This window comes from Alnus glutinosa, chromosome 4 (genome assembly GCF_958979055.1).
Source record: "Alnus glutinosa chromosome 4, dhAlnGlut1.1, whole genome shotgun sequence".
NCBI lineage: Eukaryota > Viridiplantae > Streptophyta > Magnoliopsida > Fagales > Betulaceae > Alnus > Alnus glutinosa.
Window position 1 is genome coordinate 14,582,207 of NC_084889.1, and position 27,606 is coordinate 14,609,812.

The 27,606-nt window shown below is 34.6% G+C and overlaps 2 protein-coding genes across 2 annotated transcripts; both read left to right on the forward strand.

Moving 5' to 3' along the window:
- Positions 1-1,197: 1,197 nt before the first annotated feature.
- On the forward strand, positions 1,198-3,843 carry LOC133866386 (E3 ubiquitin-protein ligase AIP2). Its single transcript, XM_062302894.1, has 5 exons — positions 1,198-1,491; positions 2,241-2,457; positions 2,598-2,800; positions 3,188-3,403; positions 3,575-3,843. Exons 1-5 carry the CDS (start codon positions 1,342-1,344, stop codon positions 3,722-3,724), a joined length of 936 nt encoding a protein of 311 aa, XP_062158878.1. The 5' UTR covers positions 1,198-1,341; the 3' UTR covers positions 3,725-3,843.
- Positions 3,844-8,450: 4,607 nt separating this feature from the next.
- On the forward strand, positions 8,451-13,638 carry LOC133865256 (uncharacterized). The gene is made up of 9 exons (XM_062301629.1): positions 8,451-8,881; positions 8,969-9,172; positions 9,247-9,304; positions 9,512-9,574; positions 11,209-11,284; positions 11,578-11,693; positions 12,079-12,168; positions 12,271-12,402; positions 13,119-13,638. The coding sequence occupies exons 1-9, from the start codon at positions 8,535-8,537 to the stop codon at positions 13,260-13,262; spliced, it is 1,230 nt and encodes a 409-aa protein (XP_062157613.1). The 5' UTR covers positions 8,451-8,534; the 3' UTR covers positions 13,263-13,638.
- Positions 13,639-27,606: the final 13,968 nt, after the last annotated feature.

Consider the following 27,606-nt stretch of genomic DNA (forward strand, 5'->3'; position numbering starts at 1 on the left):
TCTACATTCGAGCTTATTCAAATACCACCTTATTTTTATGTGTTAGCAATGAACCGATGATGAATGTTCGTCTTTCTTTTGCTATTCTTTTCTAGTCGCTTGAAATAGAAATGAGTCGGTTAGTTATAAAATAAGAGATAAAATTGTCCAAAACAATGAAATGATAATTTTGCTCATTGTTTTATAACTAACCGGCTCTTCTCCATTTCAAATGAAATAGAGAGGGTCCTATTCCCTCAAAAAAATATTACGTCAATATATAGTTACTTGATATGTTTATATAATCATTTTAAAGGAATTCTTTCGTATGCACATTATAATTTTTACACACTGAGGAAATAATTTTGATTTCTCATTTTTTAAAAACAAAGTAAGTGTAAAGCAAGGGGAAAACTCAAGCTCCCATTTTAGCCAAGGTGATGGCTGAACTAGCTAACCCCAAAAGGTCAAAAGAACAAAAAATAAAAATAAAAATAGCATTGGCTAAATGGAAGTGATCAAACCAACCTCATGGATGGCCTTCGTGGGTGGTTCACCCACATTGGTCGGTACGGGGGTGGTCCAAAAAAGCCAACCCTAAAAAATATTCGTTTTTGGGTTGGTTGAACCACCTCAAGGGCTATGAAGGTGGCCAAAACCACCCCTAGGCTGAACGGGAGTGGTTCAAGGCCTTTGGGGGTGGTTTCGGCCACCCCTATTTAGCTGAATCCATTCCCAAAAGTCTTGTAGGTGGTTTAGCTACTCTCGTTTTGCACAACAATTTTTTTTTTTTTTTTTTTTTCCTTTTAAAGTTTTTTGTTTTTGTTTTTTTTTAATGTTTTTTTGTTATTTTTTAAAAAATAATATTAATAAAAAATATGAGACACGTGTTCGTTGTTGATTGGCTTGACATAGACCTTCATTAAAAAAAAGGACAAAACCTAGACGAAAGGTGCAAGCTAATTTTTAACTTTATGATAGGTACCACCAATGACACTTTTTGAAGTCGAAGTAGCTATTTGATTTTGGCCAAAATCACTAGTATTAAAAATGTATTTAACCCAAAAAAAAAAAAGAAAAAAAAAGAAAAAAGAAAGTTGACGACAATCGTAGACAAATGTTTCAAGAAGCTTTTCCTCAAACGACGATTAAATACTTTAAAACGACAGGAGTGGTCAGCATATAAAACTAAAACGCGTCCAACAGGCTTTCACCAAAGGTAAACACGCCGGTAAGAATTGTGTATTTTCCAGGTTTGGGTAACCTCCTCGGCAAGAAAATCAATCCTATAAGAAGCGAAGCGAAGCGAAGAGAGAGGGCCAAAAGGAAAGGAAATCAAAAAATTGCAAGAAAGAGAAGAGAATGGCTCATGAGGAGGAGTCTTTGAAACAAGAATTGGAGGAATTGCAGAAACAGCTTGGGAAGAAACAAAAGTTTGAGGAGGCTGTCTTTAACCTGAAATCTCTGCTCCGAGACCTCTATCCCTCTTCCTCGCCCTCTCTCCGCAAATTGGTACGCCTCTCTCTCTCTCTCTCTCTCTCTCTCTCTCTCTCTCTCTCTCCTTTTTTGTTTATTTATTATTCCATTTGTTTTGTTCAAATTTAATTTAATTTAGATGAGATTGATTGCTTTTTGTTCAATCCACAAAAATGAGTACCACTATTATGTATTCACCTCGTCTTTAATACTCTGTTTCAAATTTAATATTTATTGTTTCATATTTCATGTGTGCGTGTGTGTATTATTATCTTTCGTTAATTGAAGCTCATCTGATGAATGCTTTTGATAATGAGATTAAATTATAACGAATTGAAAAACGAAACATCAGATTAATTAGTAGCCTTATATATATATATATATTATTTTTCGTTAATTGAAGCTCATATGATGAATGCTTTTGAGATTGCGATTTCAAAACGTACAATTTAAAAATAGTTATTTTAAAACGTGTGATTTAAAGCATGATTTTTAAAAACGCAGTTAATTTAGCCTTTGAAATCTTTCGTGCGATTTGAAAACACGGATTTTTCTACGTTTACAAATTGCATTTTATTGAAAATGCACTCCTAAACCATCCATTTTTTTTGCGATTTGCCAAACGCATTCTAAATTATAACGAATAGAAAAACAAAACAACAGATTAATCAGCAGCCTTTCTCAATATTTTAGATACATAACATGCTGGAGTCTGATACAAAATGCATTGTGTATGATGGTCATGCCGTGGTAATTAACCCAACTTTTGATGGTGTTGGTGGCAGTTTTACTCTGTTATATGCCGGGTTGCAACCATTTTAAAGACGAGGTATACAGCACCCGGTTTCTGGCTCGCGGGATTGGGGCTTTTTGAGCAGGCCGAACACCTTGTTTCTGATGCTTCTGAGAAGCAGCACTTGAAGACTTGCATTCTGCAGGCTAGGGAACACTTGCGCCAACTGCATAATCCTTCAGAATCCACACCAAACACATCCAACAGAGGTCCCAAGATTATCCTTTTTTTTTCTTTTTTTTTTTTTTTTTTTTTGGCATTTCCCAACTTATCCAATTCCTGCTCTTTACTTTTCAAAATCGACATTTTGAAAGCAAATTTCACTTGGTTTCGTTGTGTGTTGATTCAGGATATCTTTTTGAGGGGCATCTCACCGTGGATCCAGAGCCACCGCAGCCTCAGTGGCTGGTGCACTCTAACCTTTTGACTACCGCTGCTACACTTTTTGCAGCCGAATCTTCTCAAGGTCCAGCAGAAAGCAATAACACGACAGAAAATGCTGCCAGTCTACTTCAAGATCTCATAACCAGCCTAGATGATGTTTTGCCTCTGGTACTTCTGTAAATCCCTCTCCTAATGCTTGTTGGATATTCCTCCTTTTGTATTTCCTCTGCAAGAAATTTAGGTAGAAAAAGAAACCCATATGTAAGATTTTATTTACCTTAAGATTCGCAAATTTGTGTGCATCTATTGTTACGTTTCTTTTTCTCAGAAAATATATAGAAATAGGAAATATGGCTTAAAGAGTCTGATGCGATTGAGACAAATGACAAGCTTTTTCTCTTCCTTTTCTCTTGGCTCCTTATGTGAATGGTGTGCTAAGCTGTTGATATATTGGTTAAAAATATATTTATTCATATAAAAAAAAAAAGAGATTAATTTTGTGCCATAGTAAGTAGTTAACATCAAAAAGTTCTGTTCAATGTCTCTGTTGTTCAGATCCCAGAAAATGATGCCGTACCCCGAAGAGTGCCACCTGCCAGTAAGGAAGTTGTTGCAAAGCTTCCAGTCATTATTATTGAAGAGGAAATCCTGGCTAAGCTTGGAAAAGATGCAGAGTGTGCAATTTGCAGGGAGAACTTGGTTGTTAGCGACAAGATGCAAGAGTTGCCCTGCAAGCACACGTTCCACCCTCCTTGTCTAAAGCCATGGCTGGTAATATACCTTTACCTGATTGCTAGGAATTTTAGGGAAACCCATAGTTGTTTCTTCTTTCACTAGATTTGTTAAAAATTGTTTGTCACTGACTAAGGGCTATGGAACACGAATAATTAATTAGTTGAGATAGAATCTCTATTCAACTTAGTACTATTTTGCTTGTGGCAGGATGAGCACAATTCTTGTCCAATTTGTCGCCATGAGTTGCAAACTGATGATCATGCCTATGAGAGCTGGAAGGAGCGGGAAAAGGAGGCTGAAGAAGAGAGGAAAGGTGCTGCAAATGCTATTCGTGGTGGTGAATACATGTATGTTTAAATAAGATTCACTCATGTCGACCTAGTTGCGTATTATTTGTGATTATTGTACTTGTAGATGTGACTTTGTTGATTATTGAACACTTGAAGCTATGAAAAAATTGAATTGACTTCCTTTTTTGTGCTGGATTCAGCAGGCTACTAGGGTAGTGTTACGACCCTTCCAAAACTAGGAATAATATCACTGATTTACCTTTGCTACATTAAGTAGTATAAGTCAACTATAGTCATATTAGACATGTATATTAGGTATGTATTTCCATAATAGTCGCTTGATTGAATGACTCAACCCTAATTTTCCTTAGAGACGTAATAGCTTATATATTTAAAGGTTGTTATGTTATGAATAAAAGAAGATAAGAATTAATCAAAATCAACCTTGTGTTGTGAGGTCTATGTTCCCTCTAAGAACCTAAATTATCCTATTACGGACTTGGGTTTGTAACAACTTGCTATCAGAGCTAGTAATGGCTCCACCACCATCTTTCAGTCTCAATCATAGGCTTGATTGTTTCGAGGCAGAGTGAGATGTGTGAGCTAAGGAAGTTAATTGCTGTCACAAACTCACGTTTGGATCAACTGATGCCAGAGCAATCAACGGTGCCATCTCCACACCCATCACAGCCAAAAACATCATCCCATTTGACATCTTCACCCCACCATAACATCGCCGCTCCATCGCAAAAATAAAATTTTCCACACCAATCACTACCAGAAAAACGCCATTTCAATTCCCAAATACCAAACAAATCACAATTTGAAGTGAATTATTCCAACCCCTTTCCACGCACAACCTTCAACCCCAAAACATATTTTCCATCTGAGCCCATAATCCACAGGCTGTTCCATCGGAAGGCGCCGCCATGGGTGGCCACTTTTGCACAAAAGCTTCAGCCCATGAACCGCAAGCCTCCAATCGTAACCCAACAACTCAAATCGGCTCTACACGACCCAGGGGGAGAAGCCATGGATGTAGCCAATCTCGGAACACCACCACGAGCCTGGATCAAGCCTTCCCATCACTACCATGTACCACCTTCTGATCGGCCAAAAAGAAGACGCCTCAAAATTTTGGATCCATTCGCAAGGAAGGAGTTGAAGTAGGAGCTGGGAAAAGGCATTGTTACCTGCACTGGCATTCCTGAGCTCATTGCCATGGACGAAGAGCTTCTGCCACAATTGCTCAACATTCCAGTGGAGAGAAAGAAGGTGTTCAACTACATTGAGATTCAATTTTCCACTTTTGCCTTTGAGGACAAGAGGCCACTCAAAGATCTTGGATGGCAATATCGTCCATACAAGAGGTGGTGCAAAGGATGCGTGACGAGGTAATGAGGTATAGAAGATATAAGGTTCACATAGTTCATGAGGTTGCAACTGAAGGCAAGAGAGGCAATTTGGATATGCCACAATACTGCTACGTGGAAGACTTGGTATGGAATTTAGTTACTTTGACTTTGAAAACCAAGAATGCTATGAATAAAATCAATGGGACATTGCGGACGAGGTCTATTTTAAGAGGAGAGGAATGTTACGACCCTTCCAAAACTAGGAATAATGTCACTAATTTACCTATGCTACATTAAGTAGTATAAGTCAACTATAGTCATATTAGGTATATATTTCCGTAAGAGTCATTTGATTGATGACTCGGTCCTAATTTATCTTAGAGATGTTGTAATAGCTCATCTATTTAAAGGTTGTTATGTTATGAATAAAAAAAGAAAAAAATAAATCAAAATCAACATTGTGTTGTGAGGTTCAGGTTCCCTCTAAGAACCTAAATTATCTTATTACGAGCTTAGGTTCATAACAGGTAGCGATTGAATTGACTTTCCAAAACATTTAATTGAAAATGATAATAGCCTCTGTTTTGTTTACTTGATTTACATGTACATTCTAAAGGTATAGTGTCATTTTTGGATGATAAGTGAGTGGTTGTGATGGTGCTTTTGTTGCGCGGACGTTAAATGCATTTCAAACGTAATACACACTGCGTATGGTTCTTCATTTTAAAAAGTAGTAATGCTACTCTACATACTCATCTATTACACCCATTTTTCATCGGCTGACGTAGGCCTATTTTGTGTGATTGAAAGAATCTTAGCAAGGAATTCACTTCCGGCTCAGCACTGGAAATCAGCAGAAAACTTCTTGCCTTTTGTGTCAAACACAAAGGGGAGTGACACACTGAACCTCCCCTACTGAGATGCAAGACATCATAAAAGAATGTACTTGTAAATCGATTAAACGAAAAAAAATTGAATTGACTTCCTATTTTGTACTGGATTCAGCAAACTACTTGGGTAGCGATTGAATTGACTTCCCAAGACATTCAATTGAAAGTGATAATAGCTCATGTTTTGTGGCGGTGCTTTTGTTGCGCTGATGTTTAATTGTTAATTGCATTTCAAACGTAGTACAGACTGCGTATGGTTCTTCATTTTAGAAAAGAGTAATGATATTCTTCACCCATTTTTCTCACCGATTAATGTACGTCTGTTTTGTGTGATTGGAAGAAACTTACCATGAAATCCAGTTCCAGCTCAGCCTGCATCTTGAATTTGTGGTCATGCTGTTGGGACTATGCTATGTGCTATCCACTTTTTAGGCCACCATGAATAATATCTTCCGATCTTATCTCCACAGATTCATCTTAGTCTTCTCTTAGATGATATCCTTATCTACAGTATTGCATGGGAAATCCATCTCACACACACTCAAATAGGCCTAGAGATTCTTTCCAAATTCAATAAGGATTTATTTGCGATTTCGGCCGACGATTCCGAATTTGCACAGATCAAAAAGCTTAAAGTATCTCCTAGAGCAACGTGTTCTGACTGAGAACAATAAAAATTGTTTTCGGAACTTTTCGGCTATGAATACAACATCGTATATAAGCTTTGGTAAGAAGAATTCTGCATTGTATACAAGCTAGGCCTATTCAAACCTGGCCTTTTCATCGTATTAGGATCCTTTCAATTTGTTTGAATTTGAGAGAATTTGAACAAGTGATTATTGTGAGAGATCACTTATGAGACTCACCTGACCAGATAAGTAATTAGACAATTTAATTTTTATTTGGTTAAGGAGCAATGCTATACGGTCCCTTTCCATGAGACTTTCATCCGACTCATGCGTGATTTATTGACTAAAAAGCTGAAATGCTGCATTTGTACTCATATATATATATATATTCAAAAGAAATGTCACATGAGTTGAATGAAAGTCTCATGAGAAGAGGCCGTATAGCATTACTCTTAGTTAAGTGGGTTTTATAAGTGATTTTTCACACACACACAAACATGTATATATATATATATTCAAAAGAAATGTCACATGGGTTGGATGAAAGTCTCATTAGAAGAGAGTCGCATGAGTAGAGGCCTTATAGCACTACTCTTAGTTAAGCGGGTTTTATATGTGATTTTTCACAATCACATATCTGAATTCTCTCAAATTTGGACATAATTTAAGAAGATTGATCTCTTTTAATCACGGCGGCATGCCATTTACTCTCTACGAATAAGGGTGATCCATAGCGGCATGCCCAAAAAAATAAATACAAATAGTTGCCCGCAGGACTGCTATAATCATTGACACCCTATCTAAAGTTTAGGAAGATATTCACGATTTTATTTATTTTTAAAAAAGAAGTGTACCCAAGCATTTAATTTAAAAAACAAAAATACTTTCACCTTTTTTTTTTTTTTTTTTTTTTTTTTTTTTTTTAAAGCAATAAAAAAGAAATGAAAGAGGGTCTTTCAAAAAAAAAAAGAAAAAAGAAAAAAGAAAAAAGAAAAAAAGATATGAAATGAAAGAGGGAAAATATTACAACAAATAAAAACACAAGAAAACGGCCAACAATAAACCTCAATACAATCAAAACAATGCAGAAAAATTTAAACTAAGGCTCCATTTATTTTGGCATAAAATATTTTTCACTGGAAAAATATTTTTAGAAAAGTTATTTTTTTGCTGAAATCATTTTCTTGTGTTTGGCGTGTACCGAAAATCACAAGTATTTTTTATAATTTCATTTAATCATATTAACATATAAAAATTAATTTTTATTCACAATGTAAAAATATTAAAAAAATTAATCTAATAATTTGAATTCTGGAATTGATCTAGTGGTGGCTCGGTGCTTGTTCGGGGGACACTCGATGGTTGTTCAAAAGTGACTCAATGATGGTCTAAGGATGGTCTAATAGTGGTTTGGAGTAGTTCGGTGGTGGTTCAAGATTGGCTCGGTAGTATGGCAGTGGCCTAGTTCTGACTTGAGAAGGAGAAATCCAAAATCGAAAAATGATTTATGAAATTTAAAAATAAATTCGTTTCCAAAGAAAATAATTTTTTTGGTCAATCTGAAAATATTTTTGATTGTATTATTATTTTCGGTCACATCAATGATCAAACACTGAAAAGTACAAAATACATTTTTCAAAAAAATATTTTACCTTAAAACAAACATAGCCTAAATAAAAATAAATAAGTGGCTCGACCCAATTTATCTTTGACACAAACGTGAAGAAATTTGGCGGAATGGACCGGGCCAATATATTCGTGACACTCTCGGCAGGATTCGAGTCGTTGAGCGACTGGAAACCCGTAATCGTGGCGCAACCCTTCACCTACATTTGTTTTCACGTTTTCCTCCATTTAAAAAAAAAAAAAAAAGAAAAAAAAGAAAAGAAAAGAAAATATTATAACCACCGGAATTTTAGAAAAAATTGTGAAATAGCAGGCGGCAGAGTGGCAGTGCTTACTGGCTACTGCGTAGTGAGCGGGATAGTTGTACTATTCCAGAAATGGATTTGGCTATCTCCTCCTCCTCCTTCTCCTCCGTCTTGGGCATCAAATACCGAAGCATACCCCGGAGGATTGTGAATAGATATTATGGATTCAAACACTCTCCTTCTGCTCCTGGAAATGGAATCACTGCGGCAGGGAAGCCCTCCCGTCTGACGACAAGGATGGTTTCGAACGGTTATGTTTCCGGAGAGCGAGGCAGAAGCTTCAGATTTAGGGATAGTAAGATTTACAGGAGGCAGGACTCCTGTTTGATAATTGCTCCGCCCAATGGTATAAGGCCACGCGCCATCATCAAATTCTTGGGCGGTGCATTCATCGGAGCTGTTCCTGAAGTCACTTACGGGTAGGTAGTCCATCTTAACTACTGCGTTGCCTACTTCAATCGTTATATCTGGCGTTTGATAATTTTGCTTTTGTTTGCGAATTGCAGCTACCTAATGGAGCTATTGGCGGAGGAAGGGTTTGTTATTGTTTCAGTGCCTTACAATGTGACTTTTGAACATTCCCAGGCTGCTACACAGGTTTACGAGAGGTTCAATGCCTGCTTACGTTCAATCCTCTCCTCTGGATTGCCCCATGCCAATTTAACATCTGCCCAACTTGTTGATCTTCCTCTATTTTCCGTTGGCCATAGGTTTGTTGATTTCATCGTATATGCTATTCTAATATCAACTTGTGCTAAACTCATGCACTCGCATCTTTTTTTAGCAATGGCGCGCTTCTTCAAATACTCATCGGAAGCTATTTCTCCGACATGATACCAAAGGTTTGGTTTTCCTTGTTTTTTTTTTTTTTTTTTGAGTGGAGGGAGATTGAAATGGGTTTACTTTAAGAAATAGATTATTATTATTATACATATTTTTTGTTTGTGCAAGTGGAATGTATGCAGATTGTAATGAAGTTTCATTTAGTTTAATGTATAAATCAAGCAATCTGTGGAGTGTGTGACAAAGGATATTGTCTCTTGTGGAAGGCTAATGCCGTGATTTCATACAACAACAGGCCAGCAACAGAGGCAGTGCCTTACTTTGAGCAGGTAAATTATGTTCAGGCTTGTTTCACTATCCATGGTGCTTCATTTTCCAAGACCTTATTTTGTGGTGTCCTTTGCCTTTTTTCACCAAGAAAATAAGGTCTAAACTCAAAAAATCAGATGTCCTGCACACCTGCTACCTGGTAGGAATAATTTTTAAGCATTCTGTAATTAAAAGAACTTTCCTGCACCAAAGACAAGTCATGGTAGGAATAAGTTTGAACTTTCAATGTACAGTACGGGAGTGATTAAAGCTGTGCCTAAAGTGACACTATACTTGCTAGCTTTCAGTAGATTTTAGGCTCCTCCATTAGGAAAATGTGGATTGGTTTCATGTCTTAGAGGAGTTGAATTAAGAAAAGATAATGCTGTACTGGTTGTTAACATACCAACGACTCACTGAAGTCATCAAGGCATTTTCTTATTTTGACATCGTCCAGTGGAAAGGACTTTTTCCCACTTATATGCTGGTCCTTCGATCTCACTAGAATCTCTAAAAATGAAGAATGCTCCATTTTGGTCTCTACTGTCCACAGAAGGCCTCAGATTCTTGTGACTGAGAGCAATTACAGTCATCTAAGAGCTTAATTCTGGGATCCAAATATTTTACAAGTTATCATTGAGGATATGTCACGATCTGAGACTCTAGGATGATTAGTCTAAAGCTGTGGTGGGCCCCTTTATGCTTGTATGTAATTCTGCTAGGGTATAAAACATGAAGATAATTATCATTATCAGAATAAACTTAAAGATTAGATCTGAAATCATTAATTTACAAACTAATGAGTCCAGATGAACATTTTAGAATCTTACGTAAGGTGTCAAACACAGCAAGTGCTAAACTGAAACAAGGGGCTCAGTAAAGTTTGCAGCCGTGAAAAAGGAACCTGTACCAAGCACTTGTATTTTGATACATCATGAGACCGGATAGAAAAATATGCTTTGGAACACCATCTAGAGCTCTATAGAAATGAGGACATAGCATGATTATTAGTGAAACATAGGATTGCAAACAAAGGAATTCAGCATAAGATGAACAGAACAATGGAAATGCTACTCACTTCAGCTAGAAATCAAAATCAGATCAGCTTGTCCTGAGTCCTAGATCTGCCATGTTTCTCTTGGCCCCACCCAGCTATGCAAGTCTAAGGTAAGTGTTTCAGGTGTGTTCTAGATGGTTGGGTATGCAGAAGAGCTGGGGTGAGTTCTAGTAATTACAAATTGAACCCAGCAGTTACCTAATCTATATTGAGGTCATCAGCATGCAGAAATTTTGTTCTATGCACTTATTTACATGTAATATCATTCAAAAATATTCCATTTACTTAAGACATCCATGATCCAACTAAAAGAATGTCTCTTTTTTCTAAATCATAATTTATTTGTAGTCCATTTTACATGATCCAACTAAACCATGAAGGGTTTTTATTTTTTATTTTTGTTTGCAAAAATAGTAGTCGCGTGGAATTGGTATTTCTATCTGAGAAAAACCATTTGCACAAAACAAGTTAGTTTTGTCTAATTAATTCTCTGCAGTTGGGTCCTCTACAAGTTAGTTTCGTCTAATTAATTCTCTGCAGTTGGGTCCTCTACAAGTTAGTTTTGTCTAACTAAAAGTTTGTAATGCTATCCTGCAGTTGGGTCCTCTAGTTCGTCAGATGATGCCAATTATAGAAGCATCTCCAGTTTATTCAGTGGCTAGGAATGCCTCAGGTATCATTGAACTTGCTTAGCTTTCACTCTTTTTCTATTTTTCTATGTAGAATTCACATTTCGTAACTTAAAGAGGGTTACATCTTACTTTCCCCTTTGCTAAAGTCTTACTTCAGGTCATAGTGCACTCTTTATTGATGCCTAAGACATTACTCATTTCTTGGATATGTATACACTAATTGGTATTATTATTGTTCGAATCTATTGGTATCATATATTGGCTGCATTTTGTGTGCGTGTGTGTGATGTTTATCTATCTCTAATGCTCATTCATTTCCACTACCTATGTCTAGGAGATGCATGGAAGATGCTACTTGATGTGGCTGGAGCAATGATGGCAGAGGGTGATCAGGAATCCCTAATTTCAATGACCAACTTTGTCGATCAGTTGCCATCAGTCCTAAATCAGGTACTCCGATATTTTTTTTCTTTTTTTTTAATACTTCTAAGAGAACACACTAAGCAGTCAATTAGAAATCGGTGGTTTCGCTTTCCCTACTATCCTTGTTAACCTGTCTAGAACTCAACCATCATAGTTGATGAGGCTCCTTCTAGATGCACATAATCTATATCTTAATTTCAATAAGGTCCACACAAGATTTGATCCATAGGTAATCATAGGCAATTCATGAGTTGGAAAGCATTGATGGGCATGAGTACTGGGTCTTTTTCTTGGGGGGAGGGGGGTTTGTATATTTCTTTCCTGATGCTTCTTTAATGCAATTTACACTATTTTTATATTGTAGAATAGTTCTGTTTAGTCTATCTGTAAAAATGTATAATGGTTCTGTTAGGTTACTCAAGGGACATCAGAGTTCAAGCCAACGCCATCTGAAAATCGTGATTTTTTTAAGAGCTCATACAATGTCCAACACACCCTATTGGTATGAATGGTGCCCTTCTATTCTGGAATTTTGACGAAATTGATGTCATATATATATATATATATAAACTTATGTCCTGCTTTATATATTGTTGTGTTTTAGGTGAAGTTCAACTCTGATACAATTGATGAGACGGATCTTCTTGATGAGACATTGAAGCCTCGCGTGGAGGTCATTGGTGGGACGCTAGAAAAGGTCCAATTGAGTGGTAACCATATCACACCATGCATACAGGTATTTGTTGAAGAAAAGAAAATGGTCATGCTTCTTTTAAGTGTTTGCATTTTTTGCAAGAATCCATATGTTTGAGTGATGCCTCATTCATCTGCAAAATCTGAAATCTTATGCAAAGCTAAATGAACATGAAAAGAAGCGCAAATTCTAATTTTTCAAACCTTGTGGTAGATCCCATATACTGCTGTGCAATTTTTTTTTTTGTAAAGTACCATTCCAAGAAAAGCTCTTTCAAGGAAAACGTTCTGACACAGCAGAATCATATTGAAGTTTCAACACATACAGTTCAAAAAAGGTACAAGTTGGCTTAAATTTCTGCACTATTAGTTGCAGTTATTAGAATCTCTCAAATTACCATTAACACATGCACCCAGCCTAAGGTTTTGTTTTCTCAAAGTTCCTTTATCCATGTCATGCAGTACACAGTGAGCATTAAACTACGGCAATAGCTAGACTTTCACATAGGAACAGGAATTTTTACAGTTGGTCCTTGTTTCTATACATGTTACTCCAATACTTGAACAATCTGACAGCGGTCTGCATATTTATATTATTACATAAGATCTACATGACTTTCAGCATCATATCATCTGGTCCATCAATTCCCTGCATTTTGTGCTATCTTTCTCTTGATGAAAAGCTTTCCTTGTAATTTTTTTTTTTCTGTCCTTGTCTTGTTACTAATAATTTTCTATTTTTATTTTTGGGCTGATCAGGAACCAAAGTGGGAAGTCGGTTATGTGTATACTCCAGCTGATGCGATTGCTCAGGGGCTTAAAACTCTTTCATTGAATGAGACTAGAGTGCTTTCCAGAACCATAAGCGACTGGTTCAGGCGTTTTGAAGATTCAAGTCCTTGAGGTTATATTTCTTACAACTAGAAAAAAGTCAGGGGACTTTAGAAGCTTATATTTCTTACAGAATGTTTTCTCGAAGCATCTAAACCCTCCAAACTGGAACTCTCTGCTTTAGAATTACAAAGATGTTATTATTGCGTGGACCTGCAAAACCTATACAACGTGCTTTTATTGGAAATATATACTATGTTATGTTATGAAACTAGAAACCTAGAATTGTGTCTCGTGCACATTTGTGGAGACTAGAGATTAGAGAAGCTGTTCTGGTAACATATGTAAAGCCTCTGAAAGTTCTGAACCTAGGACTAGGTGAAAGGGTCCAAACTAACGCTTTTATTTTTATTTTATTTTATTTTTATCGCACTTTGCTGTTGTGGCATTGCCAATTAGCCTATGTTAAAAAAAAAAAAGAAAAAAAGAAGCTAATTAGTAGTGTTACATTAATAAAAATGAGATAAAAATGTGGTATGTAACATTATTCATTATATATATAAAAAATGATAACACAAAATCAAATGTAGCATAATAGTAATTCTAGTGAATGATAGTATCGAGTTCGGAGTAATTCTATTCGTCACTCCTCATCACTTAAAAGCCTATGTGATGTGGTCGCGTAATAAAAAAAACTAATCTCCATACGTCAAATGTGATGAGAAACCATGCCACATAGGATTTGGTGGGATGGGGCGTATAGCATTACTCATCAGGTTCGTCTCCTTCGGACGGAAAAGTTTTGTTAATGAGGATAAAATTCTATAAGGGAAAAGTATACATACTCTCCTTAAACTATCATTTCATTGTCAATGTATCTCCCAAATTACTAATTGTGTCAATGTCCTTTGTAAAACTACCAAAATGTCAATGGTCCCCTAAAGCCAATAAAATAACAAAAATAATCTTAAAAAAGTTCCAATAAGACAAATATAACCTTATAAATTCGAAAAAAAAAATGATTTTTTTTTTGAAAGATTGAAAAACATAATAATAATATATAAAAAAAAAAAAGGAGAAAAATGAAATTAAAATTCAGGAGTTCCCCAAACTGAAAATTATATAAAACAAAATCTAAAAAAAAAAAAGAGACAGATTTTCAAAAAAAAAAAAAAAAAGAAAAACCTTGGTTTTCATTTTTTAATTTTTTATTAAAAATAATTTTGTTTGTTTGTTTTTTTTTTTTGTTTTTTTTATATAATTTTAAGAATTTTATATTTTTATTAAGGGTATTTTTGTCATTGTGAGACTGATGTTATTTGGTAGTTTAGGCCCCATATTGACACAATTGGTAGTTTAGGGGCAACATTGACAATTAGGTAGTAGTTTAAAGGGTATGTGTATTTTTCCCATTATATAATTATGTAAACAAGGGTGCAAATAGCATGGAATCCGCTGTAGCACCATGGCAATTCTAGTATATGAATCTGGGTTAAAGTCCTGGCAGCGGAAAAATTTAAAATTTTTAGTTTTTAACTATTTCTATTGTTATCAGGAAACAATTATATAAGTAATTAAACATGGGATGAAAGAACATGGAATCCGCTGTAGCACCATGGCAATTTTGGTATATGAATCAACGGAAAAGTCTTAAGTTTTTAACTATTTCTATTGTTATCTGGAAACAATAATATAAGTAATTAAACATGGGATGAAAGAACATGGAATCTACTGTAGCACCGTGGCAATTCTTGCATTGAATCCGAGTTCAAATCCCGACAGTAGAAAAGATTTAACTATTTCTATTGTTATCCGGAAACAATTATATAAGTAATTAAACATGGGATGAAACAACATGGAATCTGTTGTAGCACCATGGCAATTCTTGTATTGAATCTGAGTTCAAATCCCAACAGCATAAAAATTTAAAAAGTTTTGTTTTTCAATATTTATATTGTTATCCAGAAACAATTATATAAGTACTTAAACATAAGATGAAAGAATATGGAATCCACTATAGCACCATCGCTGTTCTTGTATTGAATTCGGGTACAAATCTCTACAGCGGAAAGATTTAGTGCTTGTTTGGCAAACAACTCTCACTCCCCTTCTATTTTTTTTTTCACTTCTTTCAATAAAGTCAAATAAAAAACATTCTCTATTTTTTTTTTCTCATTTTTTATATCATATCAATAATTTTTTGTTATTATCCAAATAAAAAAAATATACTATAAAACAAAATTTTTTCACTTTTTTATAAAACAATTTCAAACTTTTTTATACTTTATATCACATCAATCGTTTTTTACTATTATTCAAACAAATATTCAACAATTACAACCATTTGCCAATCAGGCTCTTAAAATTTATGTTTTTGAATATTTCTATTGTTATCCGGAAATTATATATGTAATTAAACATAGGGTGAAAGAAGAACATGGAATCCGCTGTAGCACCATGGCAATTCTGGTATATGAATCCGGGTTCGAATCCCGGCAGCGGAAAATTTTTTAGTTTTTAAATATTTCTTTTGTTATTGGCAAAAAATAAAAATAAAAAAGATAGAAGTTAATAAAACAGAAATACGGTGTTGCACTTTGGCAATTGAATCTAGCATACAATCCGGAATTCAAATCCCGACTGCGGAAATTATTGTTTTGTAAAGCTTTATTTTCTTATGAGGCCAGTAGAATTGTACAACTGGTCCAATCTTTTTGTAGGCTTGTTGTTCCCCTTCAAGATGTCCATCTTATTGGCCCAGCTACTCCCTCTTGTTCCAAATTTACGTTTCTTTTCTCTGCCTTCACATTTCTTGATGCTTTCTCTTCACCCAAATTTTAGTGATCGATTCTCAACACCACATAAGCAGAGGATAGAGTTTTCACACATTCTTTGAATTTTTCGAAATTCAATTACGAAACCCCTCCACTATTTATTTGCGGTGTGGGTGGAGTCAAGACCATAGTTTCATACTTGTTGGAAAATTGTTATAAGGATCTAACTTAGAAGGATTTTGTTCCGTTAGGATAGAAATCCGGTGGAGGACCAAAGAAAAAGTAAAACAGAATGATAGATTATGTTGGATTTATCTTATGTTCTATTTTACCACACATGTGTATAGGAGTGCAATACAACTCACTCTTACCTATAACCTTCATAGAAGTTATCACCTTTCATAGGGATGATTGTTTGTGGGGATGACCACACTAATTATGGTGTGATCACCCTTACATCTACATCTCCCACTTGATCACACTATAATATTTTGGTGATAAACTTTTTTAGTAGAGCATGATTACCATGATCATAGTAATAATTTTGATCAATGCTAACTATCATATGTAAAGCCTATAAATCGGCGTAAGCTATTGCCATGATTGTACGTGCGTATGTTTTTTTTATTTTTATTTGACTGCATCCTTTACCATATACTATCACATCAATAACATATTGGGGATGACTTCATTTCGTTATCTTACAAACGAACGACATCAATTTTCCATGATTGTGAGTATAGTTCATACCCATATATTCCATAATTGACACCTTAGTCATACACAAAATCATGCGCCTTTTTTTGATCAAGTACTTCCTAGAAAGTCACTATTCTTGAGGTTTTTCTTGATGCACCTTTATTAGCGTCTTTTTACACTTTCAAAGCATATATATTACCCGATCTCAACATAATGCCTTTCAATGGATTTTACATTTATGTGGGATGTAATATCCGTACCTCATCAGTGTCATCTGCCCTTAACTACTGACCAATTATTTCACCATTGAGCAGAACTGCATAAAATCGTTCTTCCAGGCGTCCCTAGATCCTTTTGATTGTGCGTCAATCCATGTAGCAATCACTTAGATGTATCTCAATCCCATTGTTGCTACATGTCCTATGAATTTATCTAAAAGCAATCATTTGGTTATAGGATCGGCTAACTTTTCTATTGATGAAATAAATTTAACCTTTATTTTACTACAAAAAAAAAATTACATTTTCTTGACGGTTTTTTTCTAGACAGTTTTGAAAACCATCTAGAATTATAGTTTTATATATGATTTTAATAAAACCATCGGTATATTTTAATTTCCAGATGATTTTATTGTAACCGTCTAGAAATTAATATTCAAATAAATTTAGAGACGATTTTTTTGAAACCGTTAGTAAGTTGCAGACAGTTTACAGATGGTTTCTTTTGAAACCGTTTGTAAACATTTTTTTTTTCTTCTTTTCTTGTTTCTTTCTTTTTAAAACACATTGTTCTTCTTCATCTCTCCGAAAAAAACCATCTCTCTCAGAGCTCTCTGTCGTTCTTCTCCCCTCTCTGACCGGCGATTGAAGACGGACGTCGATGGGATTTGGAGGGTTGGCAAGAATGGGACGAGCTACGAGATCTGGACGATCGATGAGAACGGGACGCGTGACGGGATCTCGCGACGGTTTTCAGCCGGATCCGGCTGAAACCCACGCTCGGCTGGATCTGTGGCTGGATTACAGAGAGAGATTCGGCCGGAATACGTGGATTTCTAGCCGGTTCTCTCTTTCTCTCCCCCCTCTGGCCTCCTCGTCACCATTGTCTTCCAAACTACCGGACGGATCTTCGTTTTTTTTTTTTTTTGTTGGGTTTGGAATGTGTTTGCTTTACATTTTGTGTTTGTTTGGGGTTTGGAATTAATGTTTGATGGGTAGTGCGAGAGCATGGGTGCGGTGGAGAAGAAGCTGATGGAGATGGAGATCGCATACGTGCGACTTTGACAACCTTCCGGTGGTCCCTTTAGCTTGGAAGATGGTGGAGATATGCGACTTGACAACCTTCTGGTGGTCCCTTTAGTCGGGGAGATGGACAAAAATAATCATAATTATTATTATATTAAAAAATAAAAATGATTATAATTAAAATAAAAAATAAAAAATAAAAAATTGTGGACGGTTTGGGCCAAACCGTCTGGAATTGTGGACGGTTTGGCCCAAACCGTCCATAACTCAGATTAGCGACACATTTTCATGGATGGTTTGAAACCGTCCAAAAAAAAACCGTCTGAACCTTTTTCTTGACGGTTTTTTGCAATTTCTAGACGGTTTCAAATCGTCTAGAATTCTTGAAATTTTTGTAGTGAATTTCACATTTCTCTACTATATCTAGAATATAGTGATAATTTATACCAATGTAAACCCTTTAGAACTATGTGCTCCACTTTTTATTAAAGAGATAGCAGAGTTATTATCACAAAACACATTGACAGGTCTGTTAGGTATACATAAATTTAAACTTTCAATAAAGCGTCTAATCCAGACTGCATTACTTAGTATTGTGCTGCATGATATATACTCGGCCTCCATTATGGATTTTGCAACACAATTCTGTTTCTTGCAAGACCAAGAAACAACTGTCCCACCAAATAAGAACACATCACCACTTGTAGATTTTATGTCATCTGCATCTCCTGCAAAATCTGGGTCTGTGTATCTTGCAATTTTTAGATCACTTCAACCGAAACATAGCTTGATGTTTATGGTACCTTGCAAATATCTAAATATTCACTTTACTGCTTGCCAGTGTGCCTTCCCTGGATTGGACTAATATCTACGTACTCATCAATCCTACCGCATGACAAATGTCAGGTCTTGTACTTGTCATAGCGTACATGAGACTACCAATTGCCTGAGCGTAAGGGACTGATTCCATATCTTTAATTTCTGTCTCATTTTGGGGACACATAATTTTGCTTAAATGTTGACATTTTGAAATAGGTGTACTTAAAGGTTTAAAATTATCCATTTTAAACTTTTTAAGTATCTTTTCCAGATACTTTTCTAGATCCAGGTATAATAATTTTGAATTTCTATCTCTAGAGATTATTATTCCCAAAACATAGTTAGCAGCGCCCATGTCTTTTATTTCCAACTTGGATGCTAAGAAAATTTTAGTTTTACTAATTAGATGTTGACAATTTCAAGTCAACAATATATCATCTACATATAATGACAATATAGTTAGTTTGTCATTGTTTTTACATATGTAAACATTGTGATCTAGTGGACATACCAAGAAACCATTTTCTAAGATAGCTTGGTGGAATTTCAAATGCCATAGTCTCGAAGATTTTTTGTGACGTTCCACATCGCTTGGATATGAGAATGAGTATATGCTTATATGTATATTCGCATCATTCTTGACACAAGGCGTTTTAAAGCCGTAATGACTATGAATCTATCAAAACTCCGTAGTTAAGCCTGCTTCTGCGAAAGTAGTACCGAGATGAGTAACCTACTGGGAAGTCTAGTTCGGGGGAGCCAAAAGTGGATAATATTGTGTCGTTGGAGGGTGGGTCGTTACAAATAGTATCAAAGTCATTCCACAACTTGAGATGAGAGAGTGTGCACAAGCCTTTAAGGGTCGCTAGCGGGCACTCGTTTGGATGCTAAGAATGGGGGATCCTATGAGGGTCACCAGCGAGAACACTAGGTCCCAAGAAAGAGTGATTGTGATGTCACACATCGCTTGGGTATGAGAATATGTATATGCTTATATGTATATTCGCACCCTTCTTGACACAATACGTTTTAAAGCCATAATGACCATGAACCTATCAGAACTCCATAGTTAAGCTTGCTTCTACGAAAGTAGTACTGAGATGGGTAACATACTGGGAAGTCTAGTTTAGGAAAACCAAAAGCGGATAATATTATGTCGTTGGGGTGGATCGTTACAGTTTTAGTCATATAGAGATCTTTTCAATTTGTAGACTTTTTCTTCATGTTCATCTAGTTTGAATCTCTCAAGTTGGATCATATATATGTCTTTTTTTAATTCTCCATTTAGAAATGATGTCTTAATGTCTAGCTGATGCAATTCTAGATTCATTTTTGCTACAATAGACATGATTATTCTGACATAGGCGAACTTTGCTACATGCTAATATGTATCTGCAAAGTCTATACTAGGTGGTTAAGTAAATCCTTTGGCTACCAACCTAGCTTTGTATTTGTCGAGGCTTCCATTTGCTTTGAATTTATTTATGAGTACCCATTTGCATCCGATTGCTTTCTTTTGACTTGGAAGATCTGTGAGCTCCCATACGTTGTTGTTCCTGATTGAATCAATCTCATCATTTATAGCCTCAATCCATTTATTAGCATCATTGCTATTCATAGCTTCTTTAAAATTCATTAGATCATCTTGTAAATTTATGTCATCTACACTGAGAACATAATGATCTTTGAGTATAATTGATGGCTACCTTTGTCTTTTACTCCAACTGTTTTTATTGTCTATATCCATGTGAGATAGATTGACAGATTTCCTTTTAATACTCCCACTAGTATGAAGATCTATCTCATGCTTTTTCTTTTAATGGAGGATTTTTTGATGTTAGATATGGAGGCTCTTATTCTTGAAAAAAAATGTGATTTAATCTGTAGGAGTGATTGGATTGGTATTCTCAAGAAATACAGCACCTTTTTTAGAATGATAAAATCTATAACCGCTACCATTATCCATGTATCCTACAAACCTACATTCCCAGATTTTGCTTCTTAATTTATCTCTTAGGGGTTTTGGTATAAGTAGATTCGATTTACATCCCATACTTTGAAATATTGAACATTTGATTTGAGACTTGTCCAATATTCATAGGGTGTTAGTGGCTTTGATTTAGTTTTGACTTTGTTAAAAATATATTCTACTGTGGATAATGCCTCTCTCCAAAAATGAACAGGTAAATCAGCATATGCCATCATAGATCTAGTCATTTCCATTAAAGTTCTATTTCTTCTTTCTGCAATGTCATTTTGTTGGGGTTTATAAGGCATTGTAAATAAATGCCGGATTCTATTTTCCTTACAAAAAAATTTCATGGCTTTGTACTCACTACCTTTGTCGTTATTCAAGTTTTTTATGGACCTACTTAATTATTTTTATACTTTTAATTTATATTTTTTAAATTTTTTAATAGCCTCAAACTTATGCCTGATTAGGTAGATATGTTCACATCTTGAATAATCATCAGTAAAAGTAATAAAATATTCAATTCCTCTATTTGTTTTAGTTCTTAAAGGTCCACATATATCTGAGTGAATTACTTCCAATAATCCTGTTGATTTCCAATGTTTTGGAAAAGACTTGTTAGTCATTTTCCCTTTAATATATGATTCACATATATTGAAATATTCATAATCGATTTTTGGTAATAATCCACCCTTGCTCATAAGAATAAGAGGTCAGAATGATGTTTTTTTTTGTATTTTTTTTTTTTTTGGTAACAACACAAATGTTGAATTAAACCAAAATTCTTAAAATACCATAGATTTATTTTTTTAAAAAATACTCTGAAAATTCTATCACATAACATGCGCCACCGGAGGTCGCGGCCAACCTTGATGTTCTGTGAAGGTGGTTGGGCACCCATATAATTCATTCGGATTTTTCTTTTAAAAAAATAAAAAATAAATTGATTTTTTTTGAAAAATACAATCTATTCCTTCAAGAATAGCTGTTTCTCTCATTTTAATATAGGGATAGTTATTGGTCTATTTAAGAGAATAACCATTCTAATGAGAACGACTATTTCAAGGATGAGTGTCCAACCAAACAAAGGAATTGCTACCATCGAAAGTTGTAGGCAGCTATTGCCATTGCGGTCGTTGATTTTTTGTATGAGCCAAACGTTAAAAATTATTTTCAGCTGAAACTATTTTCTCGAAAAATAATTTTGGTGAAAATATTTTTCAACATAAAAAATTTTACATCGAAACAAAAGAAGGCTTAATTCATACTTATCGATCTCGAATTGTCTCTATAAAAAATAAATAAAATACAACAATTATCTCCATCTGATATAATTAAAAAAATCAACGTACGTATTGTCTTGTTGTTTCATGAAATAACGTCACATAAGTATAGAAGTACGTTGAAAGAGTAGTACAAAAAGAAGCCGCAGGAAAAATCCCTTTCTCTCTCACGTACATATATGAAGGATTGGTTTTAATTTCCTTGGATTTTATTGGTATTCTCTCTCTCTCTCTCGTAGTTGTAGTTGTAGTGTTGATGGGGTTCACTGCCACCCTCTCTTAAACGTTATAAGGGAAAGTGACCATACAATTTGAGGGTTAAATAGGAGAGATGAAGGGTGTGTGATCGAGGGGCGGCATCAGTATCATTCAATAAATGACAATTTTGCTTTTACCTCATTAAATACATATATCGAACGAGGCAGGCACTATTAATGTTCCTACTCCTAGCTAGTTATAAAAATATTAATTATCGATCCAAAGAATGACCCAAATGGTTGACTGCGCGCTGCCCGGGGGCATGCATGCATGCATGCATTTAACTAATTAATTTGTTGAAAAAAGTAGAAAATATATGGCTTTTGCCCCCACAGCGTAGACGAGTCACGAACTCTTTTCGGGGCCGGTGATCGGATATATATATATATACGTTTGGCGTACGTTGAAGGAACGGAGGGCCATACAGGCCTGGTCCGGTGGTGCAGCTCACTATGGTGCATGCTTTCACAACAGAAGAATATGTTATAAAACGGGAACATAGTACATAGCCGATAATAACAGACCCAAATGTTATTGAGTGAGTGATTACTGACTAATTAAACTGTATACGTACACCTTAGCTGAGTACGTAGGATTAAGGTTCCTACTGGATGTTCTATCCATACGGTTCTCTTTACATAGGCTAGGTTTTCCCTCCTCTTCATACCTCAAAAAAAAGAAAAGAAAAAAGAAAATAAAGAAGCTATATTGCTTGTCGCATTGATAGCCTCCTTAAAGAGGAGCAAAGAGGGAAAGATTCCACTACTAGTATTATTTTGCCCATATTCCAACTGCGTTTTGGGTATCGAATATTTCGAATATGAATAATATTTTGAGTTTGATCACGGATTTCAAGGTAATAAAAATGTGTTTGGATGTTGAATATAATTTTAGATTCTTTTGAATATGTGTTTGGGTGTTGAATCTAAAAGATTGGAAAAAAAGTGTTTTATAATAGTATAAAGTGATTGGAAATGATTGGATTGTATGAAAAGTTGTGTATAATGATTGGTATGGTAAAAAATAATAATAAAAAATATATGATGGGTTTTAAAAAAGTGTTTTATAATAGTATAAAATGATTGGAAATGATTGGATTGTATGAAAAGTTGTGTATAATGATTGGTATGGTAAAGAATAATAATAATAAATATATGATGGGTTTATTCAAACTATTCAAACTTTATTCAAGTGACCCATGGGTTTTATTCAACTTGGATCCGGGTATGAATTTTTGAATAAAAACCCGGTTCGAATATTGAATAATATTACGGTCAAAAATCGAAAATTTCTTCCAATTAATATTCGACTCTATATCTGTCGAAATCCGACCCATGTATAGAGTCGAACAAGTTAGATGCTTGGTTGACCCATTTTTGCCCCACCCTAAAGATATGTGCGTTTGGCATGCGAAATGGTTATTTTAATTAAGAAAATAAATTATTTTTATTAGAAATAGAAGAAGTTGGAATGAAATGGTCTTGAAATAGGCATTCTCTTGGCCAACGAGAAAATGACTATTCCAAGTGTTAGAATATATTATAAAGATTCATATACTCTAACACTAAGATTATCTATTTTAGCTTCTTCTATTCCTAATTATAAAAGCTATTAATTTTTTTTAATGGAATATCCATTTCACATACAAAAAAATACTTTAGTGAAAATGAGATCTAACATCGGTAGTCTAATTTAAACTACATACAACACATTTACTGTTGAAAAAATGAAGGGCCGGGTTTATTTTTACAAAACTCCGTCAAAAGAACCAGTCAGAAAACCACAAGAAAAACTTATGTTTGCCTCATCGAAACGAAAAAGTTATGTACAAACAAATATGATCGAGCCATTTTTTTTTTTTTTTTTGGAAAATTGTACTATTAGTCTTTGTAATTGGCCTAAATTACAAATCACTCATTCTGGTATCAAAATTAATCTAGAGATCCATGTGGTTGGCTTAATTTACAAATCTCTCCATGAAGTAAAATTCTGTTAAAAATTTTGACAAATTTTGTTAGGCGTCACGTCAGCGCTAATAAGATGACGACACGTGTCGATAAAAAAAATATTAAAAATATAAATAAATAAAATGAGTAGCTACCGGTTGGACAGCCAGCCCTTTGGGGGTGGCCAGGGTGGCTAGGTGATCGACCCCCAAAAGGGGTGGTTGGCAACTCTGTTCAATTTTTTTTTTTTGAAATAATTTTTAAGTATTATTTATTTATATTTTTGATATATTTATATATTTTTTATTATGATTGACATTTATCGCTATTTTATTGGCGGTGACGTGATGCCTAACAGAATTTGTCAAAATATTTATCAGAATTTGATTCTATTGATTGATTTGTAAATTAAACCATCCTCAAAGATCTTTGAATAAATTTTAACACCAAAGTGAACGATTTGTAATTTAAGCCTATCGCAAAGATCAATAATACCTCTCCCTTTTTTTTTTTTTCTTTTTCTTTTTAACAGCGTACCGAAGCCAAATCCGTGAAAATGAGGTCGAAGACATATCCAGCCGCCGGCTTTTGTTTTGTTTTGTTTTTTTTTTTTTTTTTAAAGCTTAATTTGGTTCCCACGTGGCAGCATCGTTTTGATTGGAGACTCAACACTCTGCCCACGTGGGAGTCATGAACGTCTGGTTCCTCAGTGCGTAGCGGTTAGATTGTGACCGGTCACAACGTCACATCATGTCCATCATTTTCTGCAGGCGGCAACTTTCAGGATAGATGAATACAAAAAATACGTAAAAGTTAAGAGAGGGTCCAGGGTATAATTCAGCAAAGAGACGTGTTTGTGTCATTTTCTTCCCCATTTTTTTTTTAAAAAATATTTATTATTAAATCTGTAAATTTTGTATGTGATTCGATATAAATCAGTAAAGAGATGTATTTGTTTTATTCTTTTGCACTTTTTTTTTTTTTTTTTTTTACAAATTTATCATTAAATTTATAAAATTTGCATGTAACCTTCTCATGCATAAATTCAATACACATTTTTTTTTTATTCAAAATAAACGAAAAAATATGCAACAAAATAAAAACAAACATTTCTCATCAAGAAAGAGACGTGTTTGCATCATTTTCTTTCTGGTCTTTTTTTTTTTTTTTTTTTTTTTTCAAATCTATTATTGAATTTGCAAAATTTGTGTGTGATTCAAAATATTCAGTCAAGAATTATTTTATTATTTTGCAATTTTTTTTTTTTTTTTTTTTTTGCAAATCATTAAATTTTTGAAAATTGCATGTAGTTTCATGCATAAATTCAATAATAAATTTACACATTTTTTTTTCTTCAACATAAATAAATAAAAATGCAAAAAAAAAAAAAAAAAAAAAACAAAAATTTCCCATCAGCAAGATATATAGGACGTAATTAAGTTGATACAAAACAGATAAGTTGGAGGGCTTTATTTCACTGTTATTGCTGCCTGAAAACTGTGTCAAATGATTCACAGGGCATCAACTATTCCGGCCAAATGGAATAAAGAATTGAGGTGAAAATATGGAGAGAAAGATGCTGCAAGCTAGAAAGGAAATGATGATGACATATACGGGTAGAAAGCGAAGGGCATGGTATGGAGCATTTCTGTCTTTAACATGCCTTTACAAAAGGTCCAATGCAGGTTCTCTGCTTCATAAACAGACTCAAATCATGTAGGACGATGAACTCAAACAGAAGATTTATTTGGAATTTTCTATTTTTTCATTAAAAAAGAAATAGAAAAAGAAGGAAAGGTTTCATCATTAAGGGAGATTCTTCTATTGGTCTCTATTGGCTTTCTCCATAGAAGTTGCGGGCTAGGAATGATATATACCAGAATACCCTTCAATGAATCTATGCCAGCAAACCAAGATAGCAATCCAAAAACATATGATCCTATTAACCCAAAGAAATTCATGTTCATTCTTTCCTTTGATAAAATTGTTTTCTATTTTCTCTTCTTTAAACAAAAACATTAACAAATAATCCAAATCACATAAAGTTATGCTATTCTTCCCCTCATTTATTACATGCATGTTATATCGAAAAACGTGACATGTTTTAAGTGATTTTTCTTTTAATTTTTTTAAGTGACTGACATGTGGTCACTTAAAATATGTCATATCAGCCGATGCGACTTATGTGTAATAAGTAAATTTGAAAAGTACGTAACATTACTCAAACACAAAACACTTGTCAAAATACAAAACTAGTTTTCACTTTTATTACACGTCAAAATACTTCTTCAACATAAAACACCGTAACAAACAAAACTGACTCTTTTATAAACCCAAAGATCGATCGATCAATATGGTTTTATATATTTTTCTTTTCAAAACAAAAACATTAACAAATACATACACAAATGCCAATTTAGACTATTTGGTGAATTTATATCCAATTAATGTTGCATGCTAACTAGTACTATTTGGTATGCTGACTCATCTCAGTCTCATATTAGTTTTGCAGATAATCTTTTGAAATATGTCAGCCATTTGTTCATCTTAATTAAAATATATCTTTTTCGATAAACAGCCATTATGAAGTAGTGTCCTAATTGTACACATGCAGTGCCGTATATATATATGTGGACTGCTAAAAAGACGAAAGTGCCATTACAATGATGAAATTTCTCACACTAAAATTTCTCGTCTTTTTTATGGTTGAGGTAAGGCACCGTTTTGGGTAACCAATGGAGGTTTTAAATTGTCTTGTTGGTACCCAGATATATATATATATATATAAAAGAGAAAATGTTACATGGGTTTACTCTTTAACCGAAAAGAAGAGAAAGTGAAATACCTAAATAAAGCAATGAACTCCCCAACAATAAACTTAAAACACAAATAACAACGCAACAAATATAAACAATCATTAGAAAATTGGTCAAAAAATGACCCAATCATTTTAATAGGGGCCGCATAAAGAGATAAAAACACCAATATAGAAGGCCCAGATAAGAGCATGACTGTCTCAAGACCTTTCAACCCTACTTGAATCCCTCAAAGGACGCGCACGTGGGCATGACCCTCAAAATACCCTTCAACCCTACCCAAGCAATTGTTTGGTAACAACAACAACCACTGAAAGGCAGTTGAAGAGCAAATAACATAGCCAAAATCCGAACAGAATCTGCCAACAAAGAACATTCATCTCCTGAAACAAGATCAAGCAACAAATGCGCACGGAGACAAGAACCCAAGTAACATAAAGTTATAGAAACAAATTAGGGGTGTAATTTTGGACCAGTTATAACCGGCCGAGAAACAAGCTCTGGGCACTAACTGGCTTCGGGTAACTGAAAAATGGAAAAACCAGTTTGGTACCCGATTATTTATAACTGGGTAACCGAGTACCCAAAGCTGGAGCAAGTTATTG

Excerpts from the sequence above, each read along its gene's own strand:
- LOC133865256 (XM_062301629.1), top strand. The coding sequence starts at position 8,535 with ATGGATTTGGCTATCTCCTCCTCCTCCTTCTCCTCCGTCTTGGGCATC. Across the intron at positions 9,173-9,246 it reads CTATTTTCCGTTGGCCATAG|CAATGGCGCGCTTCTTCAAA; the intron begins GTTTGTTGATTT and ends ATCTTTTTTTAG. Across the intron at positions 9,305-9,511 it reads TCTCCGACATGATACCAAAG|GCTAATGCCGTGATTTCATA; the intron begins GTTTGGTTTTCC and ends CTCTTGTGGAAG.
- LOC133866386 (XM_062302894.1), top strand. The coding sequence starts at position 1,342 with ATGGCTCATGAGGAGGAGTCTTTGAAACAAGAATTGGAGGAATTGCAG. Across the intron at positions 2,458-2,597 it reads ACCAAACACATCCAACAGAG|GATATCTTTTTGAGGGGCAT; the intron begins GTCCCAAGATTA and ends GTGTTGATTCAG. Across the intron at positions 2,801-3,187 it reads TAGATGATGTTTTGCCTCTG|ATCCCAGAAAATGATGCCGT; the intron begins GTACTTCTGTAA and ends TCTGTTGTTCAG.